Source organism: Microtus pennsylvanicus, chromosome 1 (genome assembly GCF_037038515.1).
Source record: "Microtus pennsylvanicus isolate mMicPen1 chromosome 1, mMicPen1.hap1, whole genome shotgun sequence".
Taxonomy (NCBI): domain Eukaryota; kingdom Metazoa; phylum Chordata; class Mammalia; order Rodentia; family Cricetidae; genus Microtus; species Microtus pennsylvanicus.
The window spans coordinates 107,552,272-107,574,552 of NC_134579.1; the positions used below are offsets into that span (position 1 = coordinate 107,552,272).

Consider the following 22,281-nt stretch of genomic DNA (forward strand, 5'->3'; position numbering starts at 1 on the left):
AGAGTAAAAGTGAAAGATAAACAGAAGAAATGGTAAAAGTCCAGAGGTAAAAGGTAGTCAGGATAATTTAAGATGAGAAAAGCTGTCAAGCAACAAGCCAAGCTAAGGTCGGACATTTATTTGTAAGAATAAGCCTCTGTGTATGATTTATTTGGGAGCTGGGTGGTAGGCCCCCCAAAAAGCCCAAAGATTAAAAAGTAAAACAATCAACAACAGACTATAGGGATGGAAAATTCAAAGAAAGCTATGGAAAGACTTCCTAAAACAGTCTACGTAACATCTATTGTCAACACCACCACCAGCACCTCCTCCCTTTTATCTGTATGAGTATTTTGCCTGGATGTATGTCTGTACACCACTGTACACACATATTTGCACACTTGGTTCTTGAGATCATCAGATCCCTGGGAACTGGAATTACAGATGGTTGTGATCTCCCATGCAGGTGCTAGGAGTCAAACCTAGGTCCTCTTGAAGAGCAACCAGTGCTCTTAACCCCTGAGCCATTCTTTGTCAGTTGTTTTTTGAGGCAGCATCCTACACAGCCTAGGCTGGCCTCCAGCTCAGTATGTAGTTGAAGATGCCCTCAAACTCCTGATGCTCAAACTTATACCTTCCAGGTCCTGGGATGACAGGCACATGCCACCAATATCTGGCTTTTTGCCCCCCCCCCCACTTTTTTTTCGCTGAAGGGAATTAAGCTTACAGCCCAGTAAACAAATGCTTTTCTGTTGAGCTATGTCACGAGCCCTGTCATGTACTTACAGGTGGTTGTGAGACACCATGTCAGCAATGGGAACTGAACCTAGGTCCTCTGCAACAGCAGCAAGTGCTCTCTTAACTACTGAGCCATCTCTCTAGCCCCTATCATTGATTTTTTTTTAAAGACAGGGTCTCACCAAGTAACTCTGGCTGTCCTAGAATGTATTATGTAAACCAGGCTGGCCTCAAACTCACAGAATTATGTTTGCCTCTGCTGTGATTAAAGACTAAGATCCCAAAGCACCCAGCCCTATCATGGATTCTTAACAATCACATATGTAATAAACCCACAGGAATCCAAGAACATAATCCCTAAGAAATCTGCATCACCTATAAGTTACCCAGGATTTAAGAGAAAAGGCTTCAAGTTAGTTCAAGTTAGTATGTGTAGGGGCAGGGTTACAGTACCAGGATCCGCACGTTCTTCCTGACTCGAGACTTCATTTCATCCAGCTTCGTTTTGAGGCTCCACAACCAAGTAAGAACGGCAGCACAATGTCCACAGGTAACGTCTACATTTATTTTATACCAAAAAAGTTATGTGCAACAAATAAACATTCTTACATATTTACATGTTTTTATTTACCGGTTAGCAAAATGGTATCCTAAATCTCTGATAAAGAATATTTCTATCTATATTAGAGAGGGTATCTTCCCAGTGAACTTTTTACATGAATGTTTCCTCAGGAGCTTTCAAAGCATGAGTAATATTTTAGATGGACACACTTCACAGGTCATATACACCTATTATTTAGGCCATGCTCAATACAGCTTCATAACAGTTCATCTCTTCTGGGCCAATTAGTTTCAGAAGGGGGCAGGGGCTTGATCAAGTGCCTGGAATCCTACTCTGCCCTTTGATTGTAGGGTTGTACACACAAATTCGAATTTATAAATGTGCTGCCTCAAATGCTAAAAGGTGTAGAGGGGCAGGTTCACTGATGTATGCTGGAGGAAAACACAGGGGCGGGTAAAATCCATATCCCCAAATAGTTCCTGGAAATGATAGTGAGGAGCTTTGCTGACATTTTCCTGACTTTTAAGGTAAAGCCACCACCTGTCAGTATTCATCAGAATCAACTGATGGTGCCAACTATAGCTTAGGAAGTAACTGCTGAGCAGTGTTTTTAATTTTTGCTTTTGAGACAAGTCTCATATAAGCCAAGGTTGCCCTTGAACTTCTGGTCCTCCTGTCTCTACCTCCCAAGTGCCGGGATTATAGGTATGTGCTACCATGCCCGGCTACACTTTCACTGTAGTCTTTTGAAAATAATTATAAATAAAAACAAACAAAAAAAGCAACAATATTAATCTCATTGTCCTCTATCTTATCTCATAGGTAAAGGATATCTTGTACCAAATGAAATACTTTTCTGTATGTATGGATGTTTTGCCTGCATTAATGTCTATGCACCATATGCATGCAGTGCCCTTGGAAGCCAGAAGAGGGCATCGGATCCCCTGAACTGGAGTTACAGACTGTTGAGCTGACATGTGGGTGATAGGAGCTGAACCCAAGTCCTCTGCAAGAATGACAAGTGGGCTTTATCTCTTTATATGAAAAAAAGTCTATGTCTTTCAACATTCTTACATATAATAAATTTGAACCACTCATTCTAGCACTTGGGAGGCTAAGGAGGAATGCCAACTTTGAAGCCAGCCTGAGCTACATACTGAGTTCTGTGACAGCCCAGGCTACAGAGATCATGTGTCTTTAAAAATATACAAAAGAACAACAATAACAAAAGAGTCGAAGGAGAGGCTACATATATGAAGCAAAAGTAATTTCTGGAATGCAGCTAGTGCAACTTGTTAGACCTGAGTTGTTCCAGTTTATCCTCCTGATAGAAACCAGCTGTGGGGAAGGGCCAGCCACAGTCCTGGAGCATGCCTAGTTGGAACTTCTCATATTCCTACAAATACTATCACTATGGAGTGAAAGGCTTCACAGAATTACTGTAGGAGTCATTGTCCTCCTAGTCTTCCCTTCCGCATTTATTGTTAGTTCTGCTTCAGTGTTTTTTATTATTTTGTGGGTATGCTTTTTGAGACAGGGTTTCACTATAGAACCCTGGTTGGCCAGGAGCTCGTTATCTAGACGAGGCTGGCCTCCAACTCAGAGATCCACCTGTCCCTGACTCTCAAATGCTGGGATTCAAGGTGTGTGTCACTATGCCCAGCCAAACACAGCTTCTTCAGTGTTTAAATATTCAGTCTGAAACAGTCATAATAATATTAGCAGTTTTATAGCACAGTATTTTTCTCCCCCATTCTACTAGGTGTAATAGAAGGTACAGAGAGGAACCTCAATTTCCTCAGGGCAAAACTACCAAATAAAACACAATAGGGTTGCTTACTGAGAACATATATTATACTTTAGCAAATGCTTCTTCTCTTCTCTTTTCTTTCTTTTTTTTCTTTCTTTTACTTTAAGGATGGAGCTGCTATAGCTAAGACTGGTCTCTAATTTTCTAAGTAGTCAAGGATGACCTTGAACTCCTAACCCTCCTGCTTCTACCTCCCAAATGACGGCCGGAAGTCAAGCATGAGCACACAGTTCGGCATTCTTACTTCAGACAACACCTGTTAACTCTCACTGAAAAAAGGGTATTCATTCTGTTAGGGCACAGGAATGTAATAAACAAACAAAAAATTCATACAATCTATAATGGTGGTACTCCCAAGACTGAGGAAAGCAAAGGGAAACCATGACAGATGTGGTGGATGGGATACTCTCACCTTTTCTTAAGTGTTGAGGACACCTGTATTGTCAAGACAAGCTTTAACACCACTCTGCTGAGTGGTAAAAGATAGAAAAGATAATTTGGAATTGGGACCCAAGGGACTTGTTTAAGCACAGCCTTGATATATAAGTAGCAGAAATCTTGGCTATTAGCCATTTCCACTGCCTTGGGAGAGCTGGACAAAGGGGTATGAGATGATCTCACTGTACAGTTCTCCCATGAGGACTTGGTCCTCCATAAATACCAGTCAGTACTTTCTAGAAGTTCTTTAACTACTTCAGAAGACAACAATGCGTACATATTAAGACAGTCATAGAAATGTTCACATTCGTGGGGAAACACAACCTTTGATGAAATCAGAATTAAGCTGTCTTAAGAAACTGGTTAGAACCTACTAAAAGGGCATTACAATTCATGTTTTATACCTGCCCTGGGCCAGAACTCCTACAGTGCATCAGTTGTGACTGAAGGTCGTAAACCACTCAGCGACTGCTGACCATTCTTTACAAAGCAAAGCCTGTTTCCTCCCTCCAAAAAGAAGGCAAATAAAAGGTCTCCAAATTTGCCATCTAGTTGCCTATTTTTAACATAATGATTAACCAAATCATAAACAAAACACTTCCACTACTTCTCAACCCAAGGAATAAAATGGCCGCACAGCCCCTTCTGGTAGAATGCAAGTTCTCTGTTTCATGGTAAGGAATGAAAGGAGGGATGCTTCTGCCCCAGTCCAACACACAGAATGATTTGGTTTGAGATTTAAGACAGAAGGCACTTTTAACATCTCCTGTAAGATGCTAACCAGAGAAACACAATCACCATGTCCTCCAGGGTTTCTTCTCACTGCTGCTGTGTGACTACTGGAGTGGGACAAAGGCTCCAGGTCTCACTTCCAGGTCTTTCTATGTGTTGTGTTTCTTCTGAGTCAGCAAACTGGTCCTCGTGTCAGCCCTAAGGTTTACAAATTCAATATGTGATTCTGAAACACTTACTGACAATCCTTAGTGCAAGAAATGAGAAAGGAAACACTATGGACCAACCTTGGAGCACTTGGCTTGTGCTAATACTGTTGAGCTGACTGGCACCAGTTTCAAAGGAACACATCTGTATTGAAAGGTCAGCTACTATTTAAGAAGCTTTGCCCAAAAATGCCATAGTGGTTTCAGTTTTTCTCCATTTCCTACCATCAGTATCCCAAGAGCCTTGGAATTAAAGGTCTGGTCACATGACATGCTAAACAGTTAGGATCCATCCAGTTTTATTACTAACCAAACTTGACTTGGATGTTCAAATTTAACTTCTTCCTCTCAGAGTAGGAGATGGAAGGGAATCAAGCACCCTACTGTTTCTGCTGTCAATCCCGCACCAGGGCTGTCAGCACATTCCCAAGATGTTCTGTTGGTGTCTACTATCTCTCCACTATGTATCAGTCATGATGAGCTGACAATTCCTCATTGCTACACTTCAACTAAACTGTACAGTAAGTTCTGCAGGGGTGGATCCAATGTTTCTACCTTTATTTACAAATATCACATGAATGGACTCTAATTGAATCTACAGGTTTAAATCCATCAGCTAAAAACATATTACATATTGTAAACATGGCAATATTTAATACAGTATCTATTCTAAAATATTTTCATGTTCATGATCACATTTCTTATACCTGAAATTGAATTTTTACACATTAAAGAATTACTAGCAATGGCTGCTCACTTTACGGTTAAGGACCAGGGGCAAGGGCTACATTTTATTATCTCAGAAATATCTTCAAGGTAAAGTTAAAGCTTGTCTTTGATTGGCTCGGTGTATCCTTTTTTGTATCCGGATTTAAAATGAAGATTGACACAGAAAATAGCTAGGGCCCCTTCTAATTTACAGTATTTTAAAAAATCAGTTTAAGATTCTCAGGGAAAGTGTCTGTTGTGAATTAAAAAAAAAAACTTGCAAAATAAACTTAATGAAAGAAGTGTTTGAGACAGTCGAGTGGGAATCTGCCAGCCGTCAGTCTTCCTTAGGCTGCAGCTGTCGCTTCCAAGCCTCATTCAAGTAAACTAGTCGTTTGTAATTGATGATGAGGAGAATGAAGTTCAGCACATATGTGGTGACGCAGATGATGCAAAACTCCTTCAGCACAAAGTACAGAATGTAGGCCAGGTACAAAGACCCCACCACGGACACGATGGAGGAGGTCATGAGAACAAGAGCTGCAACTGCGCTGGCCGTCATGCCTGCAAGAGAGAGACATGGCTAGATCAGGGCCTGGCCTGGACAGAAGCTTCTTAACTGATAAGTAACAAGCTGTGGCTAAAAGCAGTAGTGTATCAATACTGACCTTACCTTCTTGACTCTGAAAACAGAATGCAAAAACCACCTGTCTGTTTTAACATTAAGCAGGCTGAATTTTACTGAAAGGACTGCTTCAGAGCTGCCAGGTATCTGATCTGTTACTATTTCACAACAAGTGTGCACATGAACTATGCAAGCTTGCAATCACTTTAGGCAAAGATGTTGACAGTCTCCTAAAGAGCATAGGAACGAGGGCGGCAGCTTTCCTTTGAAGCCATACCTATTGGGTAAGATCCTCCCCTCTGATGTTCACTGTAGGTTCCCTATCTGGGGAGAATGTTTAGATGGAATTTACCAAAGACCCAGATCTGGTGATACCCTTGCGAACACTGGCTGAAGAGGAAAAAACAAAACATAAAGCTTTGAAACACTTTAGGATAGTTAGCTGGTAAATAAGGGTAACTAGCAGGCCAGTAAGCCACACGTGCATCAAAACAATCAGGAAAAAAGGCAGTTTGAGCCAGGGGTGGTAGCATATGTCTGCAATCCAGCACTCTGGGGCTGAGGCAGAAGAACTAAAGACTGGAGGCCTGTCCCAAGAGGGGGGTATTTGAAGCCAGGGCTCAAGACAAAAGTGTGTCTGGAGTCTTGACTCCCTTCACATGTACTGTACTGTTCTGTAACTGCCTAATATCAGAGACACAAAGACTATGCCAGTGACACCATGGCTATACACATTACTTTTCAAGGTCAAAAAAGGCAGAGCTTATAGCTAGTGTGCCAACAAAGCCTAGACTATGTTCAACTTTCTCAAATTGCACTGCCCCCACCTGAGCTAAATCACCTATGCTAAAAGTTGAAGCCTAATAGTGTTGACACCTTTGTTAAAGTTTTAAAATGATGCAAGAGCCAGGCATGGCGATCCACTCTATAATCCCAGCACTCAGGAAGGGAAGACAGGAAGGTGGTCTTCTGTGAATCTAAGGACAGCCACGGCCATGAGTTCTAGCCTCATCTATTTATTTGTACACAAATAAATATTTCAAAAAATGATATTGGTGGGCTAGATATGAAGATCAGTAGTAGATCTCTTATCATCTAGATGCACAAGGCTATGGGTTTAATACCAACACTGCAAGCAAACAAACAAAAAATAAAATGATATGTAAAGTACTGCATTTTTCTCTGCTCATACTTCAACAGTTACCTCCTAAATCTGTTGTGAGAATTAAGTGAGCTCAGCTAGAGCTTGACTATTTGAGCTACAATAAGGTGCTCAGAGTGCCCTGTAAGTACTGTTACTCTATAACTGCGGCATATGCAGGCACATGTTATTTGAGGAAAAACTGAGAACTTTATAATATGCCATAACACGAACAATAGAATATTATATAGCTGTAAAAAATGTATCCATATAAAAATATGGAAAAAGAGCCGGGCAGTGGTGGTGCATGCCTTTAATTCCAGCTGAGGCAGTGAGTTTGAGACCAGCCTGCACTACAAAGAGAATTCCAGGAAGGCCAGGGCTGTAACATAGAGAAACCCTGTCTTAAAAAACAAAACAAACAAACTACACACACACACACATACATATATGATCATTAAGATAGATCATAGATCATTCAAGCAAAAAAGAAGAATCAAAAGGGGAGAAAAGAAAGCTGTAGGACAGGAAACACAGCATTTGTTTTTTATGTTTTGAAAAGAAAGAAATTAAGACCATGTGTTTGTATCTTTTATATATGCAAAAACAATCCAGAACCATAAACTGGCGGGGGGTGAGGGCAAAGGAGATAAAGTGAGGTGGAATTGAGGTGGGATTACTTTTCACCACATAGCACTATTGAAAAAATTAATTTTAAATGATGACAGTCACATAGTCCAGCAGGGATGTGTTAGATGATTCAAAAGAACTGACACTACAGAAGCACGTGGAAATTAGAAAGTCAGAAACCGTGAGTGGAATAATGCGTACGATGAAACTATGCATCATGAAATGGAACCAACACATTACTGTTATAAATGGAAACCTGTCTTGCCTCGATTTCCCACATAAGCATGGATGACTGTTTTCCCTAAGCACCTTCCTATAAGGGGAAAGGAGTTGTTCCTTGATTTGGGATTATACTTTAGAAATCCCTCAGAACCAATAAATTTGAGATGAAACTTCTCCCTTCCAACCACAGAATCCCTCACTATGCTTTTACATGCACATACAAACATGATTACCCTATTCTTTAAACCCCATTTTGCTTGTTTTTTTTGGGGGGGACAGCATCTTAATCTTTTCACATTCACTTTTGCTTTAATGACTACACAGAACTTTCTAATATGGATATGCCCTCATTAATTCAGCAGTTACTTACTGCTGAGTTCCCAGTGATAGCTTTGCTATTTTAAATTGCATTATCATTCCTATTTCTGCAGGATAAATATGTGCATTCAGAATTGGATAAACTTGATAAAACTTTTTAGAAAAAAATCATTTTCCAAATGTGAATCATACAAGCCAACTGCAGACAACCAATCACTGCCGACAGACAATGGAACAGAATATTAAACAGTTGAATTGCAAAGCACAAATGGTAGCACTAGACCCAAAGTGAAACCACAAAACCAGTATTTCAAAGGATAAGAGGATTATCACAAATAAGCTTAGTGGGCAGCAAGAGGACATTAAAATACAGTCAAATTACAAAGATGGCTACTGATACTTGATAACTAGAAAATCTGACAAGAAAACAACCTTTCAAATGAAGATTAGGGGAAAAAAATGAAGATTAGATGGAAACCAGATGACAGGAGTGGGGTGGGGATGGGACGACAGCAATTTGGCAATAACTGATAAAATCCATTTAAAAAAATCTTTTTTTGACTCATTAACCTCATACCTGGAAATTTATTTCAGGGAAATAACTCAAGGAGGTAGGTGCTTTAAAGAAAACAGATCCCTGTGGCATTATTTAGTAAAAATGTGAAACTGAGAAGTTCACAGACACTTGGGACATTGATATTGAAAATAAGAGAGCATAAGACTTCTTTTTTTTTTTTTTAAAGCAAAAGGCAGGTCTGAAGATGTAACACAATTATACAATTCTGGGTTTGATCCCAGCACCACAGGGGGCAAACCAAAGACTCACTAGATACAGAAACAGTAGATACAAAAATGTGATGAAAATTATAGCAGCTTACTGCTGTTTACTTAATATGTGGTATTTTAAAATAGCTAGAGTCTATAATGTCATTTTTAAAAAGAGCTTACAAGAAGACTGGAGTAATAATTTCCACAAATGGGGCTGGGTTTTTGGACATCAGGACACACTGCGAGTCATGACTAAAGGTCCACTGACATCAAGGTCAATAAATCATAAAAAGCAGTGAATCACATTTTCACAAAATATGCTGCACCAAAGTGGTTCTCTATCATCAGCATGTGCTTTTTACTACGATGATATACTTTAGGGCGAAGACACAAGCATTGAATGGGTATAACAAGCTTATTTCTGTATCTCTGAATAAATACTTACCAAGTAATAACTGTAGTATATAAAATATAAGTCCAAAGACACTGTTTGGCTGGTTTAATACACCATCTTTTCCAAAAATGGAACCCAAAAGACCAAATCCTCGACCCCATCTGTAAAATAAGGAAAACCAATAACCCTATATTTGAGATTCCCTAATTTTTAAAATGTAAAATTATTTGAGAATGTTATCCAATTCCAAAATAAACTATGTTCACAAAACACTTAAATATCTTTTGTTCCAAGAATGATTTATGCACAGAGGAAGGCCAATCACTAACTCCTGTATTGTGTCTGATTTAAACTGATGGTTTAATAAAACTTCCCTAAAAAGCTCTGTATCTCCACCTAAGACCCCCTGACCGTACTCAAGGGAAAGCTCTCTCAATTCACATCACCCTCTCAGACCTTTCCAACTAGGGAATTCTTAAAAGTGTGGGCTGTTCTTGCACTACACTGTTTAGCAAGGTCCCTGTCCTCCACCCATTCCACTTCCCACTCTCAGCTGTGACCTCCAACCGAAGCCTCAGCCACTGCTAAGTGCCCCTGCTGAAAACTACTGATGTGGTCCCTTCCAAAGCTGTACTCAAAATCAACAGACAGAGAAGCTGCTTACTGGAAGCTTCACCAAGGTAAACATGAGAAACAGATACCTCAGGACAGATAGTTGAATGCAGAGAAATACCAGAAACACTGGTCTCTTCTAAAATTCTGCTTCCCAAGTAAAAATCTGATACCTCACATTCCACTGTTTTCATTGAAGTGTAACTTTAAAATTTGTGACTTCACATATTCAGAGTCTTTTAAAATAACTTTTATTGAGTTTGTTCTTTGACAGTTCCATACATGTATAGATTTCATTCTGTCCACCCCTTTATTATCTTTCCCACCTCTATTACCCATACTAGAATCCTCCTTCTTTTAAAAAAAATGCATTATTAAAATCATGATTTAATAAGATAATACAAACAGACCAACAGTAACTGGATTAAAAACCTTAAGAGACTTCTGCTTTAACTCAGAATGACAGTGCTTCCTAAATTCAAAAAGGAAATAACCGTAGAGTTTAGTAAGATACACTGGAATATCACTTCAACTTTGCTATAAAGACAAACGTCTGAAAATAAGAATGAATAATCAAGTCACGCTGGTTTAAAGGACTTCATGCCAAAGCAAGTGAACAAAACCCCTCCACACATGTTAAAAAAAACCACTCCAGTCTTGGAACTGAGAGCTACAGAGAATTTTTATTAAATAGATGTACATATTTCAAACAAATAGAATATCAGTTCTATTACTTACATGTATTCTCTTCATTCATCAAATACTTATTGAAGAGTACAGACACTGAGGTATAGCACCCTACAGACAGCACTACCCTCATGGAATTTACATTCTAGTTATGGCAAAAATAAAAATAAAAAAATCATTACCTAGTACATAACATTCAGGATTGAACAAGGCTACTCAGATACACAGAAGAATGGGGGTGGGACGTTCCAGGGCAGCACCTGGTAAAATGAAGTGACCTAGTGAAGACTTGTCAACAAAATGCAGATTTTGCTTCAATGGGCTGGCAGTGGGGCTAAGACTACATTCAACAAAAGGAGCTGAGGCTGGGGTGCATGTCTGTAATTCCAGCACCCTGAAGGTTGAAGTAGAAGGATCATCATGAGTGTGATGCTAACCTGAGCTACACAGTGAGTCCCTAGTTCAGCCTGGGTTAGAAAATGAGACCCTGTGTCAAAACAACAACAAAAATAACCAACTAAAAATGGATCTCCCATTTGAGCCAGCTGTAGCAATTGTAGTTAATTCTCAGAGTGGCTCCAGGCTTGCACATCGATGTTTACTGCATGCTGTGGATAGTGAGCTCAACCCCAGAACTCACGTAAAAGTGGAAGGAGAGAATCCACTCTACATGTGTGCCATGGCCATCCACCACCATTCCTGTCCACATCATGCATGCACAACTGTATACAATAATAATAATTTTTTTAAAAAATTACTAGTACATTTAAAAGGGGGGGAGGGCATTGCTCAATGGTGACAGGCCTTTGTCACCAAGCCTGATAACCTGAGTTCAATTCTCAGGACCTACTATGATGAAAAGAACCAACCCCTACAAGTTGTCCTCTGATATGCCGTTAACATGCATACACACACCCATAAGTAATCTTGTTTGAACAGCCAAAGAGTCAGTATTGGTGGAACATACAAAGAAAATAAAAGAATTAAAAACTTTTTTTTTTAAACTGTGTAGCCCTGACTGGCCTGGAACTCAAGAGATTTGCTTCTGTCTCCTTAGTGCGGCAATTAAATGCAAGACGCACCACCCTTACAAAAAAATCATTTTGAAATGGTATGGTTGTATACCTCTATAATCTCAGGACTTGGGAAGCTGGAGCAGGAAGAGAATAAGAAGTTAAGGCCAGCCTGGGCTACAAAGTGATACTCTGTGTCCAAAATAATAAAATAATAATAATTCTAGGGGACTGCAAAATGACTCGAAAAGGACCTGTGTTCAGTTCCCAGACCCCATTGTCAGGTAGCTCACAACTGTTTGTAACTACAACTCCAGGGGATCTTATTACATACTCTCTGGCCTCCCTGGGCACTGAACAAACATAAATGAACACACACACACACACACACACACACACACACACACACACACACACACACACTTTAAAATAAAAATAAGCTAGGGGCTGGAGAAACACTGGCTGTTCTTCCAGAGGACCTAGGTTTGGGAAACACAGCAGCTCACAAATGTCTGTGGCTCCAGTCCCAGGGATTCTGACTCAACTCCCTTCTTCTGGTGTCTTCATACACCAGGCATGCATGTGGTTCACAGACATACAGGTAGGCAAAATGCCATACACACAAATACATAAAATAAAATTTTTAGATAAAATAAAAATAAGCCACAAGTAGCAGTGTATGTATTTAATCCTAGCATTCAAGAGGCAGAGGCAGGTGCATCTCTGTGAGTTCCAGGTCAGCCTGGTCTACATAAGTGAGTTTCAGGACTGCCGGGAACTCACTTATAACACAGAGAAATCCTGTCTCAAAAAACCAATAATAGTGCTAATAAAAACAAATAAATATAAAAAGCATTCTAGCCTCAGTGTTAGCCAGGTGCTGATATCTGGAAGGTGCAGGTCCCAGAACTTGCTCCCAGATGGAACAGTACAAAGAAATGATGCAACAATGAGGACTTTGACTTGAGTAGCTGGGAAAAGAAGTTGTGTTTTCTGAGCTAGGAAAGATATGATCGAAACTCAGCTTTGGACACAGGTTTATATCGCCTTTATGCATCTACGTAGAGGTGACAGATAAGCAACTAGATGTATCAACTTGCAGCGCAAGCTAGAGATAAATTTGGTGGTAGTCAGGATATGAGTGGAATTTTAGAGTCAGGAGACTTATGACATCAACAATAACCTTTGATAAATGGTTAAAGACATCAGAGAAGGCAAGGGTGAACATGTGGCTAAGGACTTTGGTGATTTATGTTTCTGTTTACATAAACACCAACTGATCTTGTTTCAGTTGTCAATCCTTTGCCTTCAGATATTCTCAGACGCCATATTTCAGTAAAACAACACCCAGATAACATTAACACACTGGGTTTCCTCAAGTAACTTCAGATCTGGTGGCTTTCCCTTTAATTGTCCCTGAAAGTTAAGTGTGCTTCCTATATACCTTGAAATGGAGACTGTGATTTCTCATCAAAATCTGGCTGAGGGGATGAGGAGATGGCTGATTTTGTAAAGTAAGGAGATCCAAGTTCAAGCTCCAGAACTTCTGTAAAATGCTAGGTGTGATAGCACCTGTAATCCCAGCTAGGGGGTGGGGCACAGGCAAGTGAATACCTGGGACTTGCTAGCGGCCAGCCTAGCTAAATCAGTATGTCCCTGACCACTGAGAGACTATTTCAAAAAATAAGGTGGGAATATGCAGATGGTTCAGTGGGTAAAGACCCTTGCTGCCAAGCCTGACAACCCAAGTTCAATCTTCAAGATTCACATACATGGTGGATGGAGAACTGGTTACCTCAAGTTGTTCCCTGACCCCCAAATATTTCAGTGGTATACATACACACACACACACACAAATATGCACAAATAAAAAACTAAACAATTAATAAGGAAGAGGAAAATTAAGAAGTCATTCAGCATTGACCTCCTGTCTCCACATGTACTGGATACACAGTCAGTCAGTCTGTGGACTCATCTGAGGGCATTCCAACCACTCATTTCTATGAACTTTACCTCTTTTTTCTTTTCTTTTTTCTTTAAAGTTTTGATGTGAGGTCTCTTATTCTGTAGCCTATACTGGCCTAGAACGATGCAGCTCAGACTAGCCTTAAACATGTGACAATCTTTCTGCCTCAGCCTCCTAAGCATGATTACAGGTGTGAGCCACCATTCCTGCTTGAGTTTTACTCTTGAATCAACCATAGCCACCATCAACCATAACCACCAGAAAGCTGTCTTTGGACAACACCGTTTTTTTTCTTCGAGGGTTTCTCTAGCCCTGGCTGTCCTGGAACTCACTCTGTACACCAGGCTCGCCTCAAACTCAGGAGATTTACCTGCCTATGCCTTCTGAGGATAGGAATTAAAGGCATACACCACCACTACTCAGCTGCACTGTCTTTTAAACTGCTTCCTTGAATTCTAATACTGGTATTATGTCTTAACAACTACTAAAGGGAACATTCGTATGAATACTTCATTTACTAAAGGAATGTTGCCAAAACACCTATAGCTATATATCCTTATGTTGCACTTTAAAGAAGATTAATATTAATAATTAATGGAGAGAGAAGGCTTTGACCTTCAAGGTCATGCTGTTACCCAGTTAGCATCAACTCAATCAGGATAGCTTTGAATTAATAGCAATCTCCTGCCTCTGCCACTCAAGTACTAGGACAACCAGCATGGTACCTCACCTAGCTTTAATATTTCCTTTTCAGGTAGTCTGCCAGCTAGGCATAGTGAAGCAAGCCTATAACCCCAACACTCCAGAAGTGAAGCAGAGCACAAGGTCTAAGATGAGTGCTGTGTAGTATATAAGGTTTGATTCCATGTTTTTAGTCATAAAAAAGCAAAATTATAGTGCTACAGGGAGACAAGCCAACAACAGTTTCCTCTAGAAGGTTTGGAGGCAGATTATTGGCATAAGCTAACACCACCATGCCCCACCATTTTGTCTTTTGAGACAAGGTCCCTCACCAAATCTAGATTTGCTGAGCCACAAGGGACTGCTTCCCTGACCTCTAACATTTCGTGTAGGTGTTAGGTGCTAAGGATCTGAACTTGGTTCCTCACACTTGCATAGCAAGCCCTCTGTTCAATGAGCGATCTCCCCAGCTCTACTGGAATTCTTGATGTAAAATATATAGGAGATAGAACAAACTGGAAGTACAAGACCTCACCATGTACTTTTTGTTTGGTTTTTGAGACAGGGGCTCATTATGTAGCTCTTGCTGGTCACAAACTCTTTATGTAGACTAGAATGGTTTCAGACTCAGAGTTCTGCCTGCCTCTATAGGTGGAGCGACTAAAGCAGGAGAATTCTGGGAAGAGGAGAGGTCAGTTGTCTGTCACCCAGTCATAGAGGAAGTGTCTCACTGATAAAGTGAGAAGGCCTCTCTGATAAAGGTACCAAGCCACTAACACAGACAAGAATTATGGGCTAATTTAAGATGTAAGGATTGGTTAATAAGAAGCCTGAGCTAATAGGCCAACCAGTTTATAATGTAGACATCTGTGTGTTTCTTTGGGGCTGAACAGATGCAGGATCAGGCAGGGCAGAAACCTCTGTCAACACACCTCTGCCTGTGATTAACGGAATACACTACCACATCTAGCAGATTTGTGGTTTCTAGCATATGTATACACTGCTTTGCTTTTTTGTTTTGTTTTTCAAGACAGGATTTTCCTGTGTAGCTTTGGAATCTGTCCTGGAACTTGCTCTGTAGACCAGGCTGACCTCCAAGTCACAGAGATCTGCCTGCCTCTGCCTCCTGAGTGCTAGGATTAAAGGCACACACCACCACCACTTGGCTCTTTTTTCTTTTTAAAAACCGGGTCTTACTATGTAGCCTTGGCTAGTTTGTTATATTGGTACTTGTTATATTGCTGACTTCAAATTAATGGTGATCCTTCTTGACTCAACCTCAAGTGTGGAATTACAGGCACGTGCCATTATGCCCATCTTAATTTATAATTTAACACTAGTTAAACTAGAGAAAATAAAATCTCTACATATGGACAAACAAGCACTGGCATATTGCACCAGCAAACCAAATGTAAGCTGGAAGAAGCATCTTAGCAGATGAAGACCAAGAAGTGTGATCCTCACAAAAATTCAGCCTCAGTGCCAAGACTGATGGCGAAAGACTGAAAACACAGTGTGCTGTCTGATGAGGCAACAAAACTAAAAAGTGTGTGTGTGTGTGCTGGGGAGGGGAGAATAGCTCAACTGGTAAAGTGCTTCTAAACAAGCATGAGGACCTGATGTGGTTCAAAGAGCCAGGAATGGTGAGTCGGACAAGCAATCCCAGCACTGGGAAGCACAAGAGGTTTCCTGGGATTTGTCAGCTGGTTGACCTAGCCTTCTTGGTCGATTCAGGCCAATGAAGGGATCTTCTCAAAAAATAAAGTGGATTGTGCCAGAAGAACAGTCAAGGCTGGTATTGAGGCTGAATTTTTAAAAAGTTAGTTCTAGCCAAGTGCAGTGGTAAGCACCATTTATTTATTTTTAATCTTTTTAAGATTCTGTTATTTTTATTTATGTGTATGAAGATTTTGGTTTATGCACCACATGCACGCAGTGCCTATGGAGGCCAGAAGAGGGCATTTTATTCCCTAGAACTGGAGTTAACCAGCATGTGCTTGGTATTAGGAATTGAACTCAGGTCCTCTAGAAGAGCATTCAGTACTATTAACCACTAAGCCATCTCTCCAGCACCACCCTTCCCACTTTTTTAATGGAAGGGCCGAGGACAGAATCCAGAGTGTTCTATTTCTGAGTTCTAGTCCTAGCTTTCTTTATCTAATACTCTTTAAAAGAATTACGTTTTGAGCTTGAGGGGGGCTGGTAGTTTCGAGACAGGGTTTCTCTTCTTGCCTTGGCTCGAATTCAGAGATCTGCCCATCTCTGCCTCCCTAGTGCTGGGATTAAAGGTGTGTACTATCACCACCACCATCGCATGGTGAGATCATAATACTCTGTCAGAAGCAGACAAGTTTAAAGAGTGAAATGAAAACAAGGGGCCTTCGAGAGGGCTCAGCAAGTATTGTGGGTGGTTTTAATGTCAACTTGCCAGAAATCAGAACGACCTGAGTAGAAAGCCTCTCCTGAGAACTGTCCTGATAGCAGTGCAGATCGAAAAGGTGTGGCTTGAAGACCAACTGTTCACCTTTTGCTGGCTTTGCCTTCTGTCTTGCCAAGGAGCTGATCTGCCCTATTGCTACTGCTGATTCCTTCACGATATCAGAACCAGTATTTCCGTGCTTCCCTCATGACCAGTGGCTCTCCAGGAACCTTTCAGATTTCCTGCACCAAACTCTTAACACCTCAGACACCTAGCCTTGTGGACTAGGCAACCACTGGGTTGTCAATCTGATGGATCTACCTTGGGACTGCTCGGGATGCTGAGTCATTCACTCAACTTCAAAAAAACAAAACAAAGCAAAACAAACAAAAAAAAAACAAAAAGAACAAGCCTGGTATGGTGGTCCATGCCCTTAAGGCCAGCAATCAGGAGGCAGAGGCAGATGGATCTCTGTGAGTTGGAAGTCAGCCTGGAACAATGAGTTCCAGGACAGCCAGGGATGTGTAGAGATCTGGTCTCAACAAAACAAACTTAAAAAAAAACAAAACAAAAAAAAACAAACTGAGCAACTAACAGGTTCTCAGTCTCTGAGTGTGATCCAACACAATGTTTTAATGCAAGCTGACTTAAATTCTTTGATACATACATATGTACACAGGTAATATATATTCATCCCATATAATCCAAAAGAATCCATTTAATCTAGAGAATCCTGAACAGTACAAGTAAAGGCAACTGCCAACCATCCAAACGACTTGAGTTTGATTCCCAGAACACAGGTGATGGAAGAGAACTGACTCTAGACAGTGTCTTCTGACCTCCACATGAATGCCATGGCACACGGCACCTCCTGACCCCCAATTATAAAATAAAAATATAAGAAAAAAAGTTTTTAAATAGTGAAAACAAAAGTTAGGAACTTCAAGGGGGAGAAAAATCAGCTTTGAAAAATTCTTTTCACTGATTATCATGACCGTATAAACTTAACAAAAAATTCAAACTTGACTTTCCAACCAAATGAGATCTACTTAAAGAAAATGTAGCAGGACTGAATCTAATCCTTTCATGTAAAGTTATTTTAATTACAAAATAATCCATGAATTGGCTACTGTTCAAAGATGAAGATGCACTGAAGGTTATATATTACTTCACTTTGTATAAAATTCAGAATGAATACTCTGAATAGGATCAAACTACTCACGGTCTTGTCTTCTAATCCTATAAACAGAATGTGGTAACAGTGGTTTTGTACTTTTGGGGATTAGCTGTCATTCAAGAGTGGTACTGCTCAGAGATAACCAACCAGAGGCACTCTCACCTGCCAGATACAAACTTTAACTATTGCAGGGATGACTACAGGGGAGCTTGGGGAAGGGGAAATGATGTAATTATACTCTCAAAAATAATTTTGTTTTTGGATTTTCTTTTTTTTTTAAAGATTTTATTCATTATTATGTATACAGTATTCTGCCTGCAGGCCTGAAGAGGGCACCAGATCTCATTACAGATAGTTGCTGGGAATTGAACTCAGGACCTCTGGGAGAGCAGCCAGTGCTCTTAACCGCTGAGCCACCTCTCCAGCCCCCTTTTTTGGATTTTCAAGACAGGGTTTCTCTGTAGTTTTTGGTGCCTTGTCCTGGAACTAGCTGGCCTCGAACTCACGGTGACCCACCTGCCTCTGCCTCCCGAGTGTTTTGGATTAAAGGCATGCACCACCACCGCCCGGAAAAAATAAAATATTTTTTAAAAGCTTTAACAGTTGATGAAATAGTATTTGTTGGTAAAAAGTACTGCTTCCTGTAGCTTTTTATTATTACAACTACAAAATAACTTTGCATCTGATTCTTGTCCAGTTTTTACAATTCTTTTTTTTTTTTTTTTTTTTTTTGTTTTTTTTTTTTGTTTTTTTTGGTTTTTCGAGACAGGGTTTCTCTGCGGCTTTTGGAGCCTGTCCTGGAACTAGCTCTGTAGACCAGGCTGGTCTCGAACTCACAGAGATCCGCCTGCCTCTGCCTCCCGAGTGCTGGGATTAAAGGCGTGCGCCACCACCGCCCGGCCAGTTTTTACAATTCTTTATCCTGTCCTATTTAAGTATTGAAATGTGATTGTCAGTTAACTAAACTATTTGAGTTTGTATTTTGCATGTCTGATTTGCTTTAGTGATACATTTTAAAAACATATCAATCCATCCACAATGGATTGGAAATTAGTATATGTATGTGGGTATGTGCGAGTTCATGTTGAAGGGTGCACACATGTTTGTGATCAACTTCAAATCTTGAGGTCAACCTCACATTTTACTCCTCAGAAGCTGTCCACCTTGCTTTTGCAGTCTCTCACTGTTGTAGAATATTATTGTTAAGATGTGTTACATTTGGTTATGCTATGGAACATATGTTTAATGATGCAAAGATGTGTTGCATTCTTTTATATTGGATTGTTTAACTCTGTGAAGCTATATGACTTTGCCTGTCTAAAACACCTGATTGGTCTAATAAAGAGCTGAGTAGCCGATAGCTAAGCAAAGAAAGGGTAGGCGGGGCTGGCAGGCAGAAAGAATAAATTGGAGGAGGAAAAGAGCAAAGAGGAAAAAGGAATAAGAAGGAGGTGGACATCAGGGGCCAGTCACCCAGTGACACAGCAAACTACAGAGTAAGAAGTAATAAAAAAAATGTATAAAAACAAAGAAAGGTAAAAGCCCAGAGGCAAAAGATAGATGGGGTAATTGAAGAAACAAGCCAAGGTAAAGCCAGACATTCATAAGAAAGAAGAAGTCTCAGGCGGTGGTGGCACACACCTTTAATCCCAGCACTCGGGGAGGCAGAGTCAGGGGGATCTCTGTGAGTTAAAGGCCAGCCTGGACTACAAAAGCTAGTTCCAGGGCAGGCTTCAAAGCTACAGAGACACCCTGTGTAAAAAACTGTCTTCATGTGTATTATTTTGGGAGTTGGGTGGCAAGCTCCCAAAAGAGCAAAGAACAAAGAGTAAAAAATAAAGAGTAAAAAACAACCAACTATAACCTGCCCTTATGTTAGGCTGGCTAGCTAGGGGATCTCAGGAATTCTCTGGTCTTTGTCTTCCTTGCACTGAGATGACAAAAGCTAACCACCACAGCAGAATTTTTGTTGGTACTGGGGATTGAACTCAAGTATCACGCTTGCCTGACAAGCACTAACCACATGAGCCAACCCCAACCCCTACCCAGTCTCTAGACTGGAAATTAACATTTTTAAATAATTTGAATGTTTTGTCTGCATGTCTGTGCACCACATGTACACCTGGTGCCAGAGAGATCAAAAGAGGATGCTGGATCCCCTAAAACTACAGTTAGATGGCTGTCAACCACGGTGAGTGCTGGGAACTGGACCTGAGTCCTCTGCTCTTAACTGCTGAGCCATTGCTCTATGCCCTGGATTGGAAATTTCACAGACTCTTCACCACAGTTTGGGCAACACTAGGCTAGCCTTAGGAAGTTACATGTCTTTAGTTTGATCAGCAGATTAAATATGGATAAAATTCTGAATAAATCTCTGTTGCTTAAGATGCTGTTAATACTTCAAGTAATTTAAATTTTTAATATTTAAAAATTAGAAATCTGAAGCATACAGGAGCATATTTTTAACCATGTCAATATTTACATGTAGAATAGTTCAGCTTTCACAAACCAACAAATTAACAGATCTCACACACAGCTTTCCTGTTTCCACAGTTAAGTAATAAAAGTCAGAACCAGGACATGGTGTTTCCTATTAATCCAGCATCATGTCCATAGAGATTATTAAAGGAGAAGAGACTGGTAGAAAATTCTCTGAAAGAACTGAAATTTTTATGTGTATATGGTAGATGCATGTGGAGCCTGAGGTTGATGTGGACTGTCATCCTCAACAGCTTCTCTACCTTTATTTTTTTTGTTTGTTTGTTTGTTTTTTGTTTTTTGAGACAGGGTTTCTCTGTCGTTTTGGAGCCTGTCCTGGAACTAGCTCTTGTAGACCAGGCTGGTCTCGAACTCACAGAGATCCGCCTGCCTCTGCCTCCCGAGTGCTAGGATTAAGGCGTGCGCCACCACCGCCCGGCTTACCTTTATTTTTTTGAGACAGGGTCTTTCACTGAACCCGGAGTTCACTGATTGGCTAGACTGGCTGACTAGCAAGTAAGTCCCAGGGTTCCTTCAGTCTCTACCTTCCCAGTGCTGGGATTACAGACAGGCGTCACCCAGCCATTTCTGTAGCAAGCACTTTACAAACTGAACCACCCTCCCAATCCTCCCCTAACAAAACCTAACTATATTAGATTAACAAATAGAGTCTTTGGAAGTACCAGAATGTTCTGTTAAGCCTGGACTTCCCAAAGTTTAAGAATTTTAATTCAAACAACAATTAAACATCCAGTTCAAAGATCTGAGGATGGTTAGCCCAGCTAGTAGCAGTAAAAATATGAGATCTTCCAGCTGAGTGGTGATAGTGCAAGCCTTTAGCCCCAGCACTCCAGAGGCAGAGGCATCCAGATCTCTTGAGTTTGAGGCCAGCCTGGTCTGTAGAATGAGTTCCAGAACAGCAAGGTCTACACAGAGAAACCCTGTCTAAAAAAGAGAAGGGGGGAAAAAAAAGAAAATATGAGAGCTTTTTCTTTAAGAATAAGACAAAACAATAGCAGTGTTTGTCCAGTGGTATTTCCAAGTAACTAAATGCTGGAAGGTCTACTGAGACTTCCTAGGGGAGAGAAAGCAGGTATACAGGCTCTTTCAAGCTAGCTACCAGAAAAAAAAAAGTATCAGAAATAGTGCCAGTATGAATAAGTTTTCGGGTATGAAGAAGGAAATCAAAAGCTAGATTAAATGATGAATTTTATGTTAAATGCAGGGAGCAGTGACACCTCTGAAAGTCATCTACCTAGACTGAGGCCTTGGGTGGAGTACTTCCCCACTACTCCCACTCTTCTTCAAAGAATCCACTGAGAGTAAACACTCGCTCAATTTTACACTCACATCTACAGAGGAACTCTACTAAGCACTTCTGGAGGTGTTGGTGTGAACAGGAATGAGAATGTCCTTGGCATCACGTCTTCTACCTTAGATGAAGCATTTCTTGGGGGCAGTAGGAGGTTGAGGCAGGGTCAAGCTGCCCTTAACCTCACACAGCAGTCCTACTCCAACCTCTCTGTAGTTAGGATCACAAGTGTGCACCTAACCCAGTTCTAATGTATTTTTACTCGTGGGTGAAAAAGCCCCCATTACTCCAAAACAAGATCCTACATTTCCTAAATTTCCATTCTGCATAAAATTCCTTCTAGTTCCTCAGTAGAAAATTGCAGGCTATAAGAGCTGGAAAGATGTGGTTAAGAGTGCACACTGTTCTTGCAGAGGATCCAAGATTGATTCCCAGTAACCATGTCAGGTGGCTTACAACTGCCTAAAACTCCAGCTTCAGGGGATCTGACACTTCCTTCTGGTCTCTGCAAGCACCAGGTATCGACATATATTCACACAGGAAAAACATTTATACTAAAAAAAAAGGTTTTTTTAAAAAATAAATCCCCCAAATGAATGACTTGGGGACATATTCCTATCTGTAGATAGATCATCATGAAATGAGACATTAACTGAGAAATTGGA

General features: G+C 40.5%; 1 protein-coding gene across 2 annotated transcripts in view; it reads right to left on the reverse strand.

Annotated features, from left to right (window-relative positions):
- Positions 1–1,260: 1,260 nt before the first annotated feature.
- Positions 1,261–22,281, reverse strand: part of Vkorc1l1 (vitamin K epoxide reductase complex subunit 1L1) — a 49,676-nt gene continuing 28,655 nt past the window's right edge. The window contains exons 2-3 of one of the 2 annotated variants that reach the window (XM_075977865.1): positions 9,323–9,432; positions 1,261–5,737 (exon numbers count right to left, since the gene is read on the reverse strand). In XM_075977865.1, the coding sequence (XP_075833980.1) occupies positions 5,511–5,737; positions 9,323–9,432 (337 nt within the window). In that variant the 3' untranslated portion in view covers positions 1,261–5,510. The remainder of the gene's footprint in view (positions 5,738–9,322; positions 9,433–22,281) is intronic. The other variant, XM_075977866.1, reaches the window with a different exon arrangement.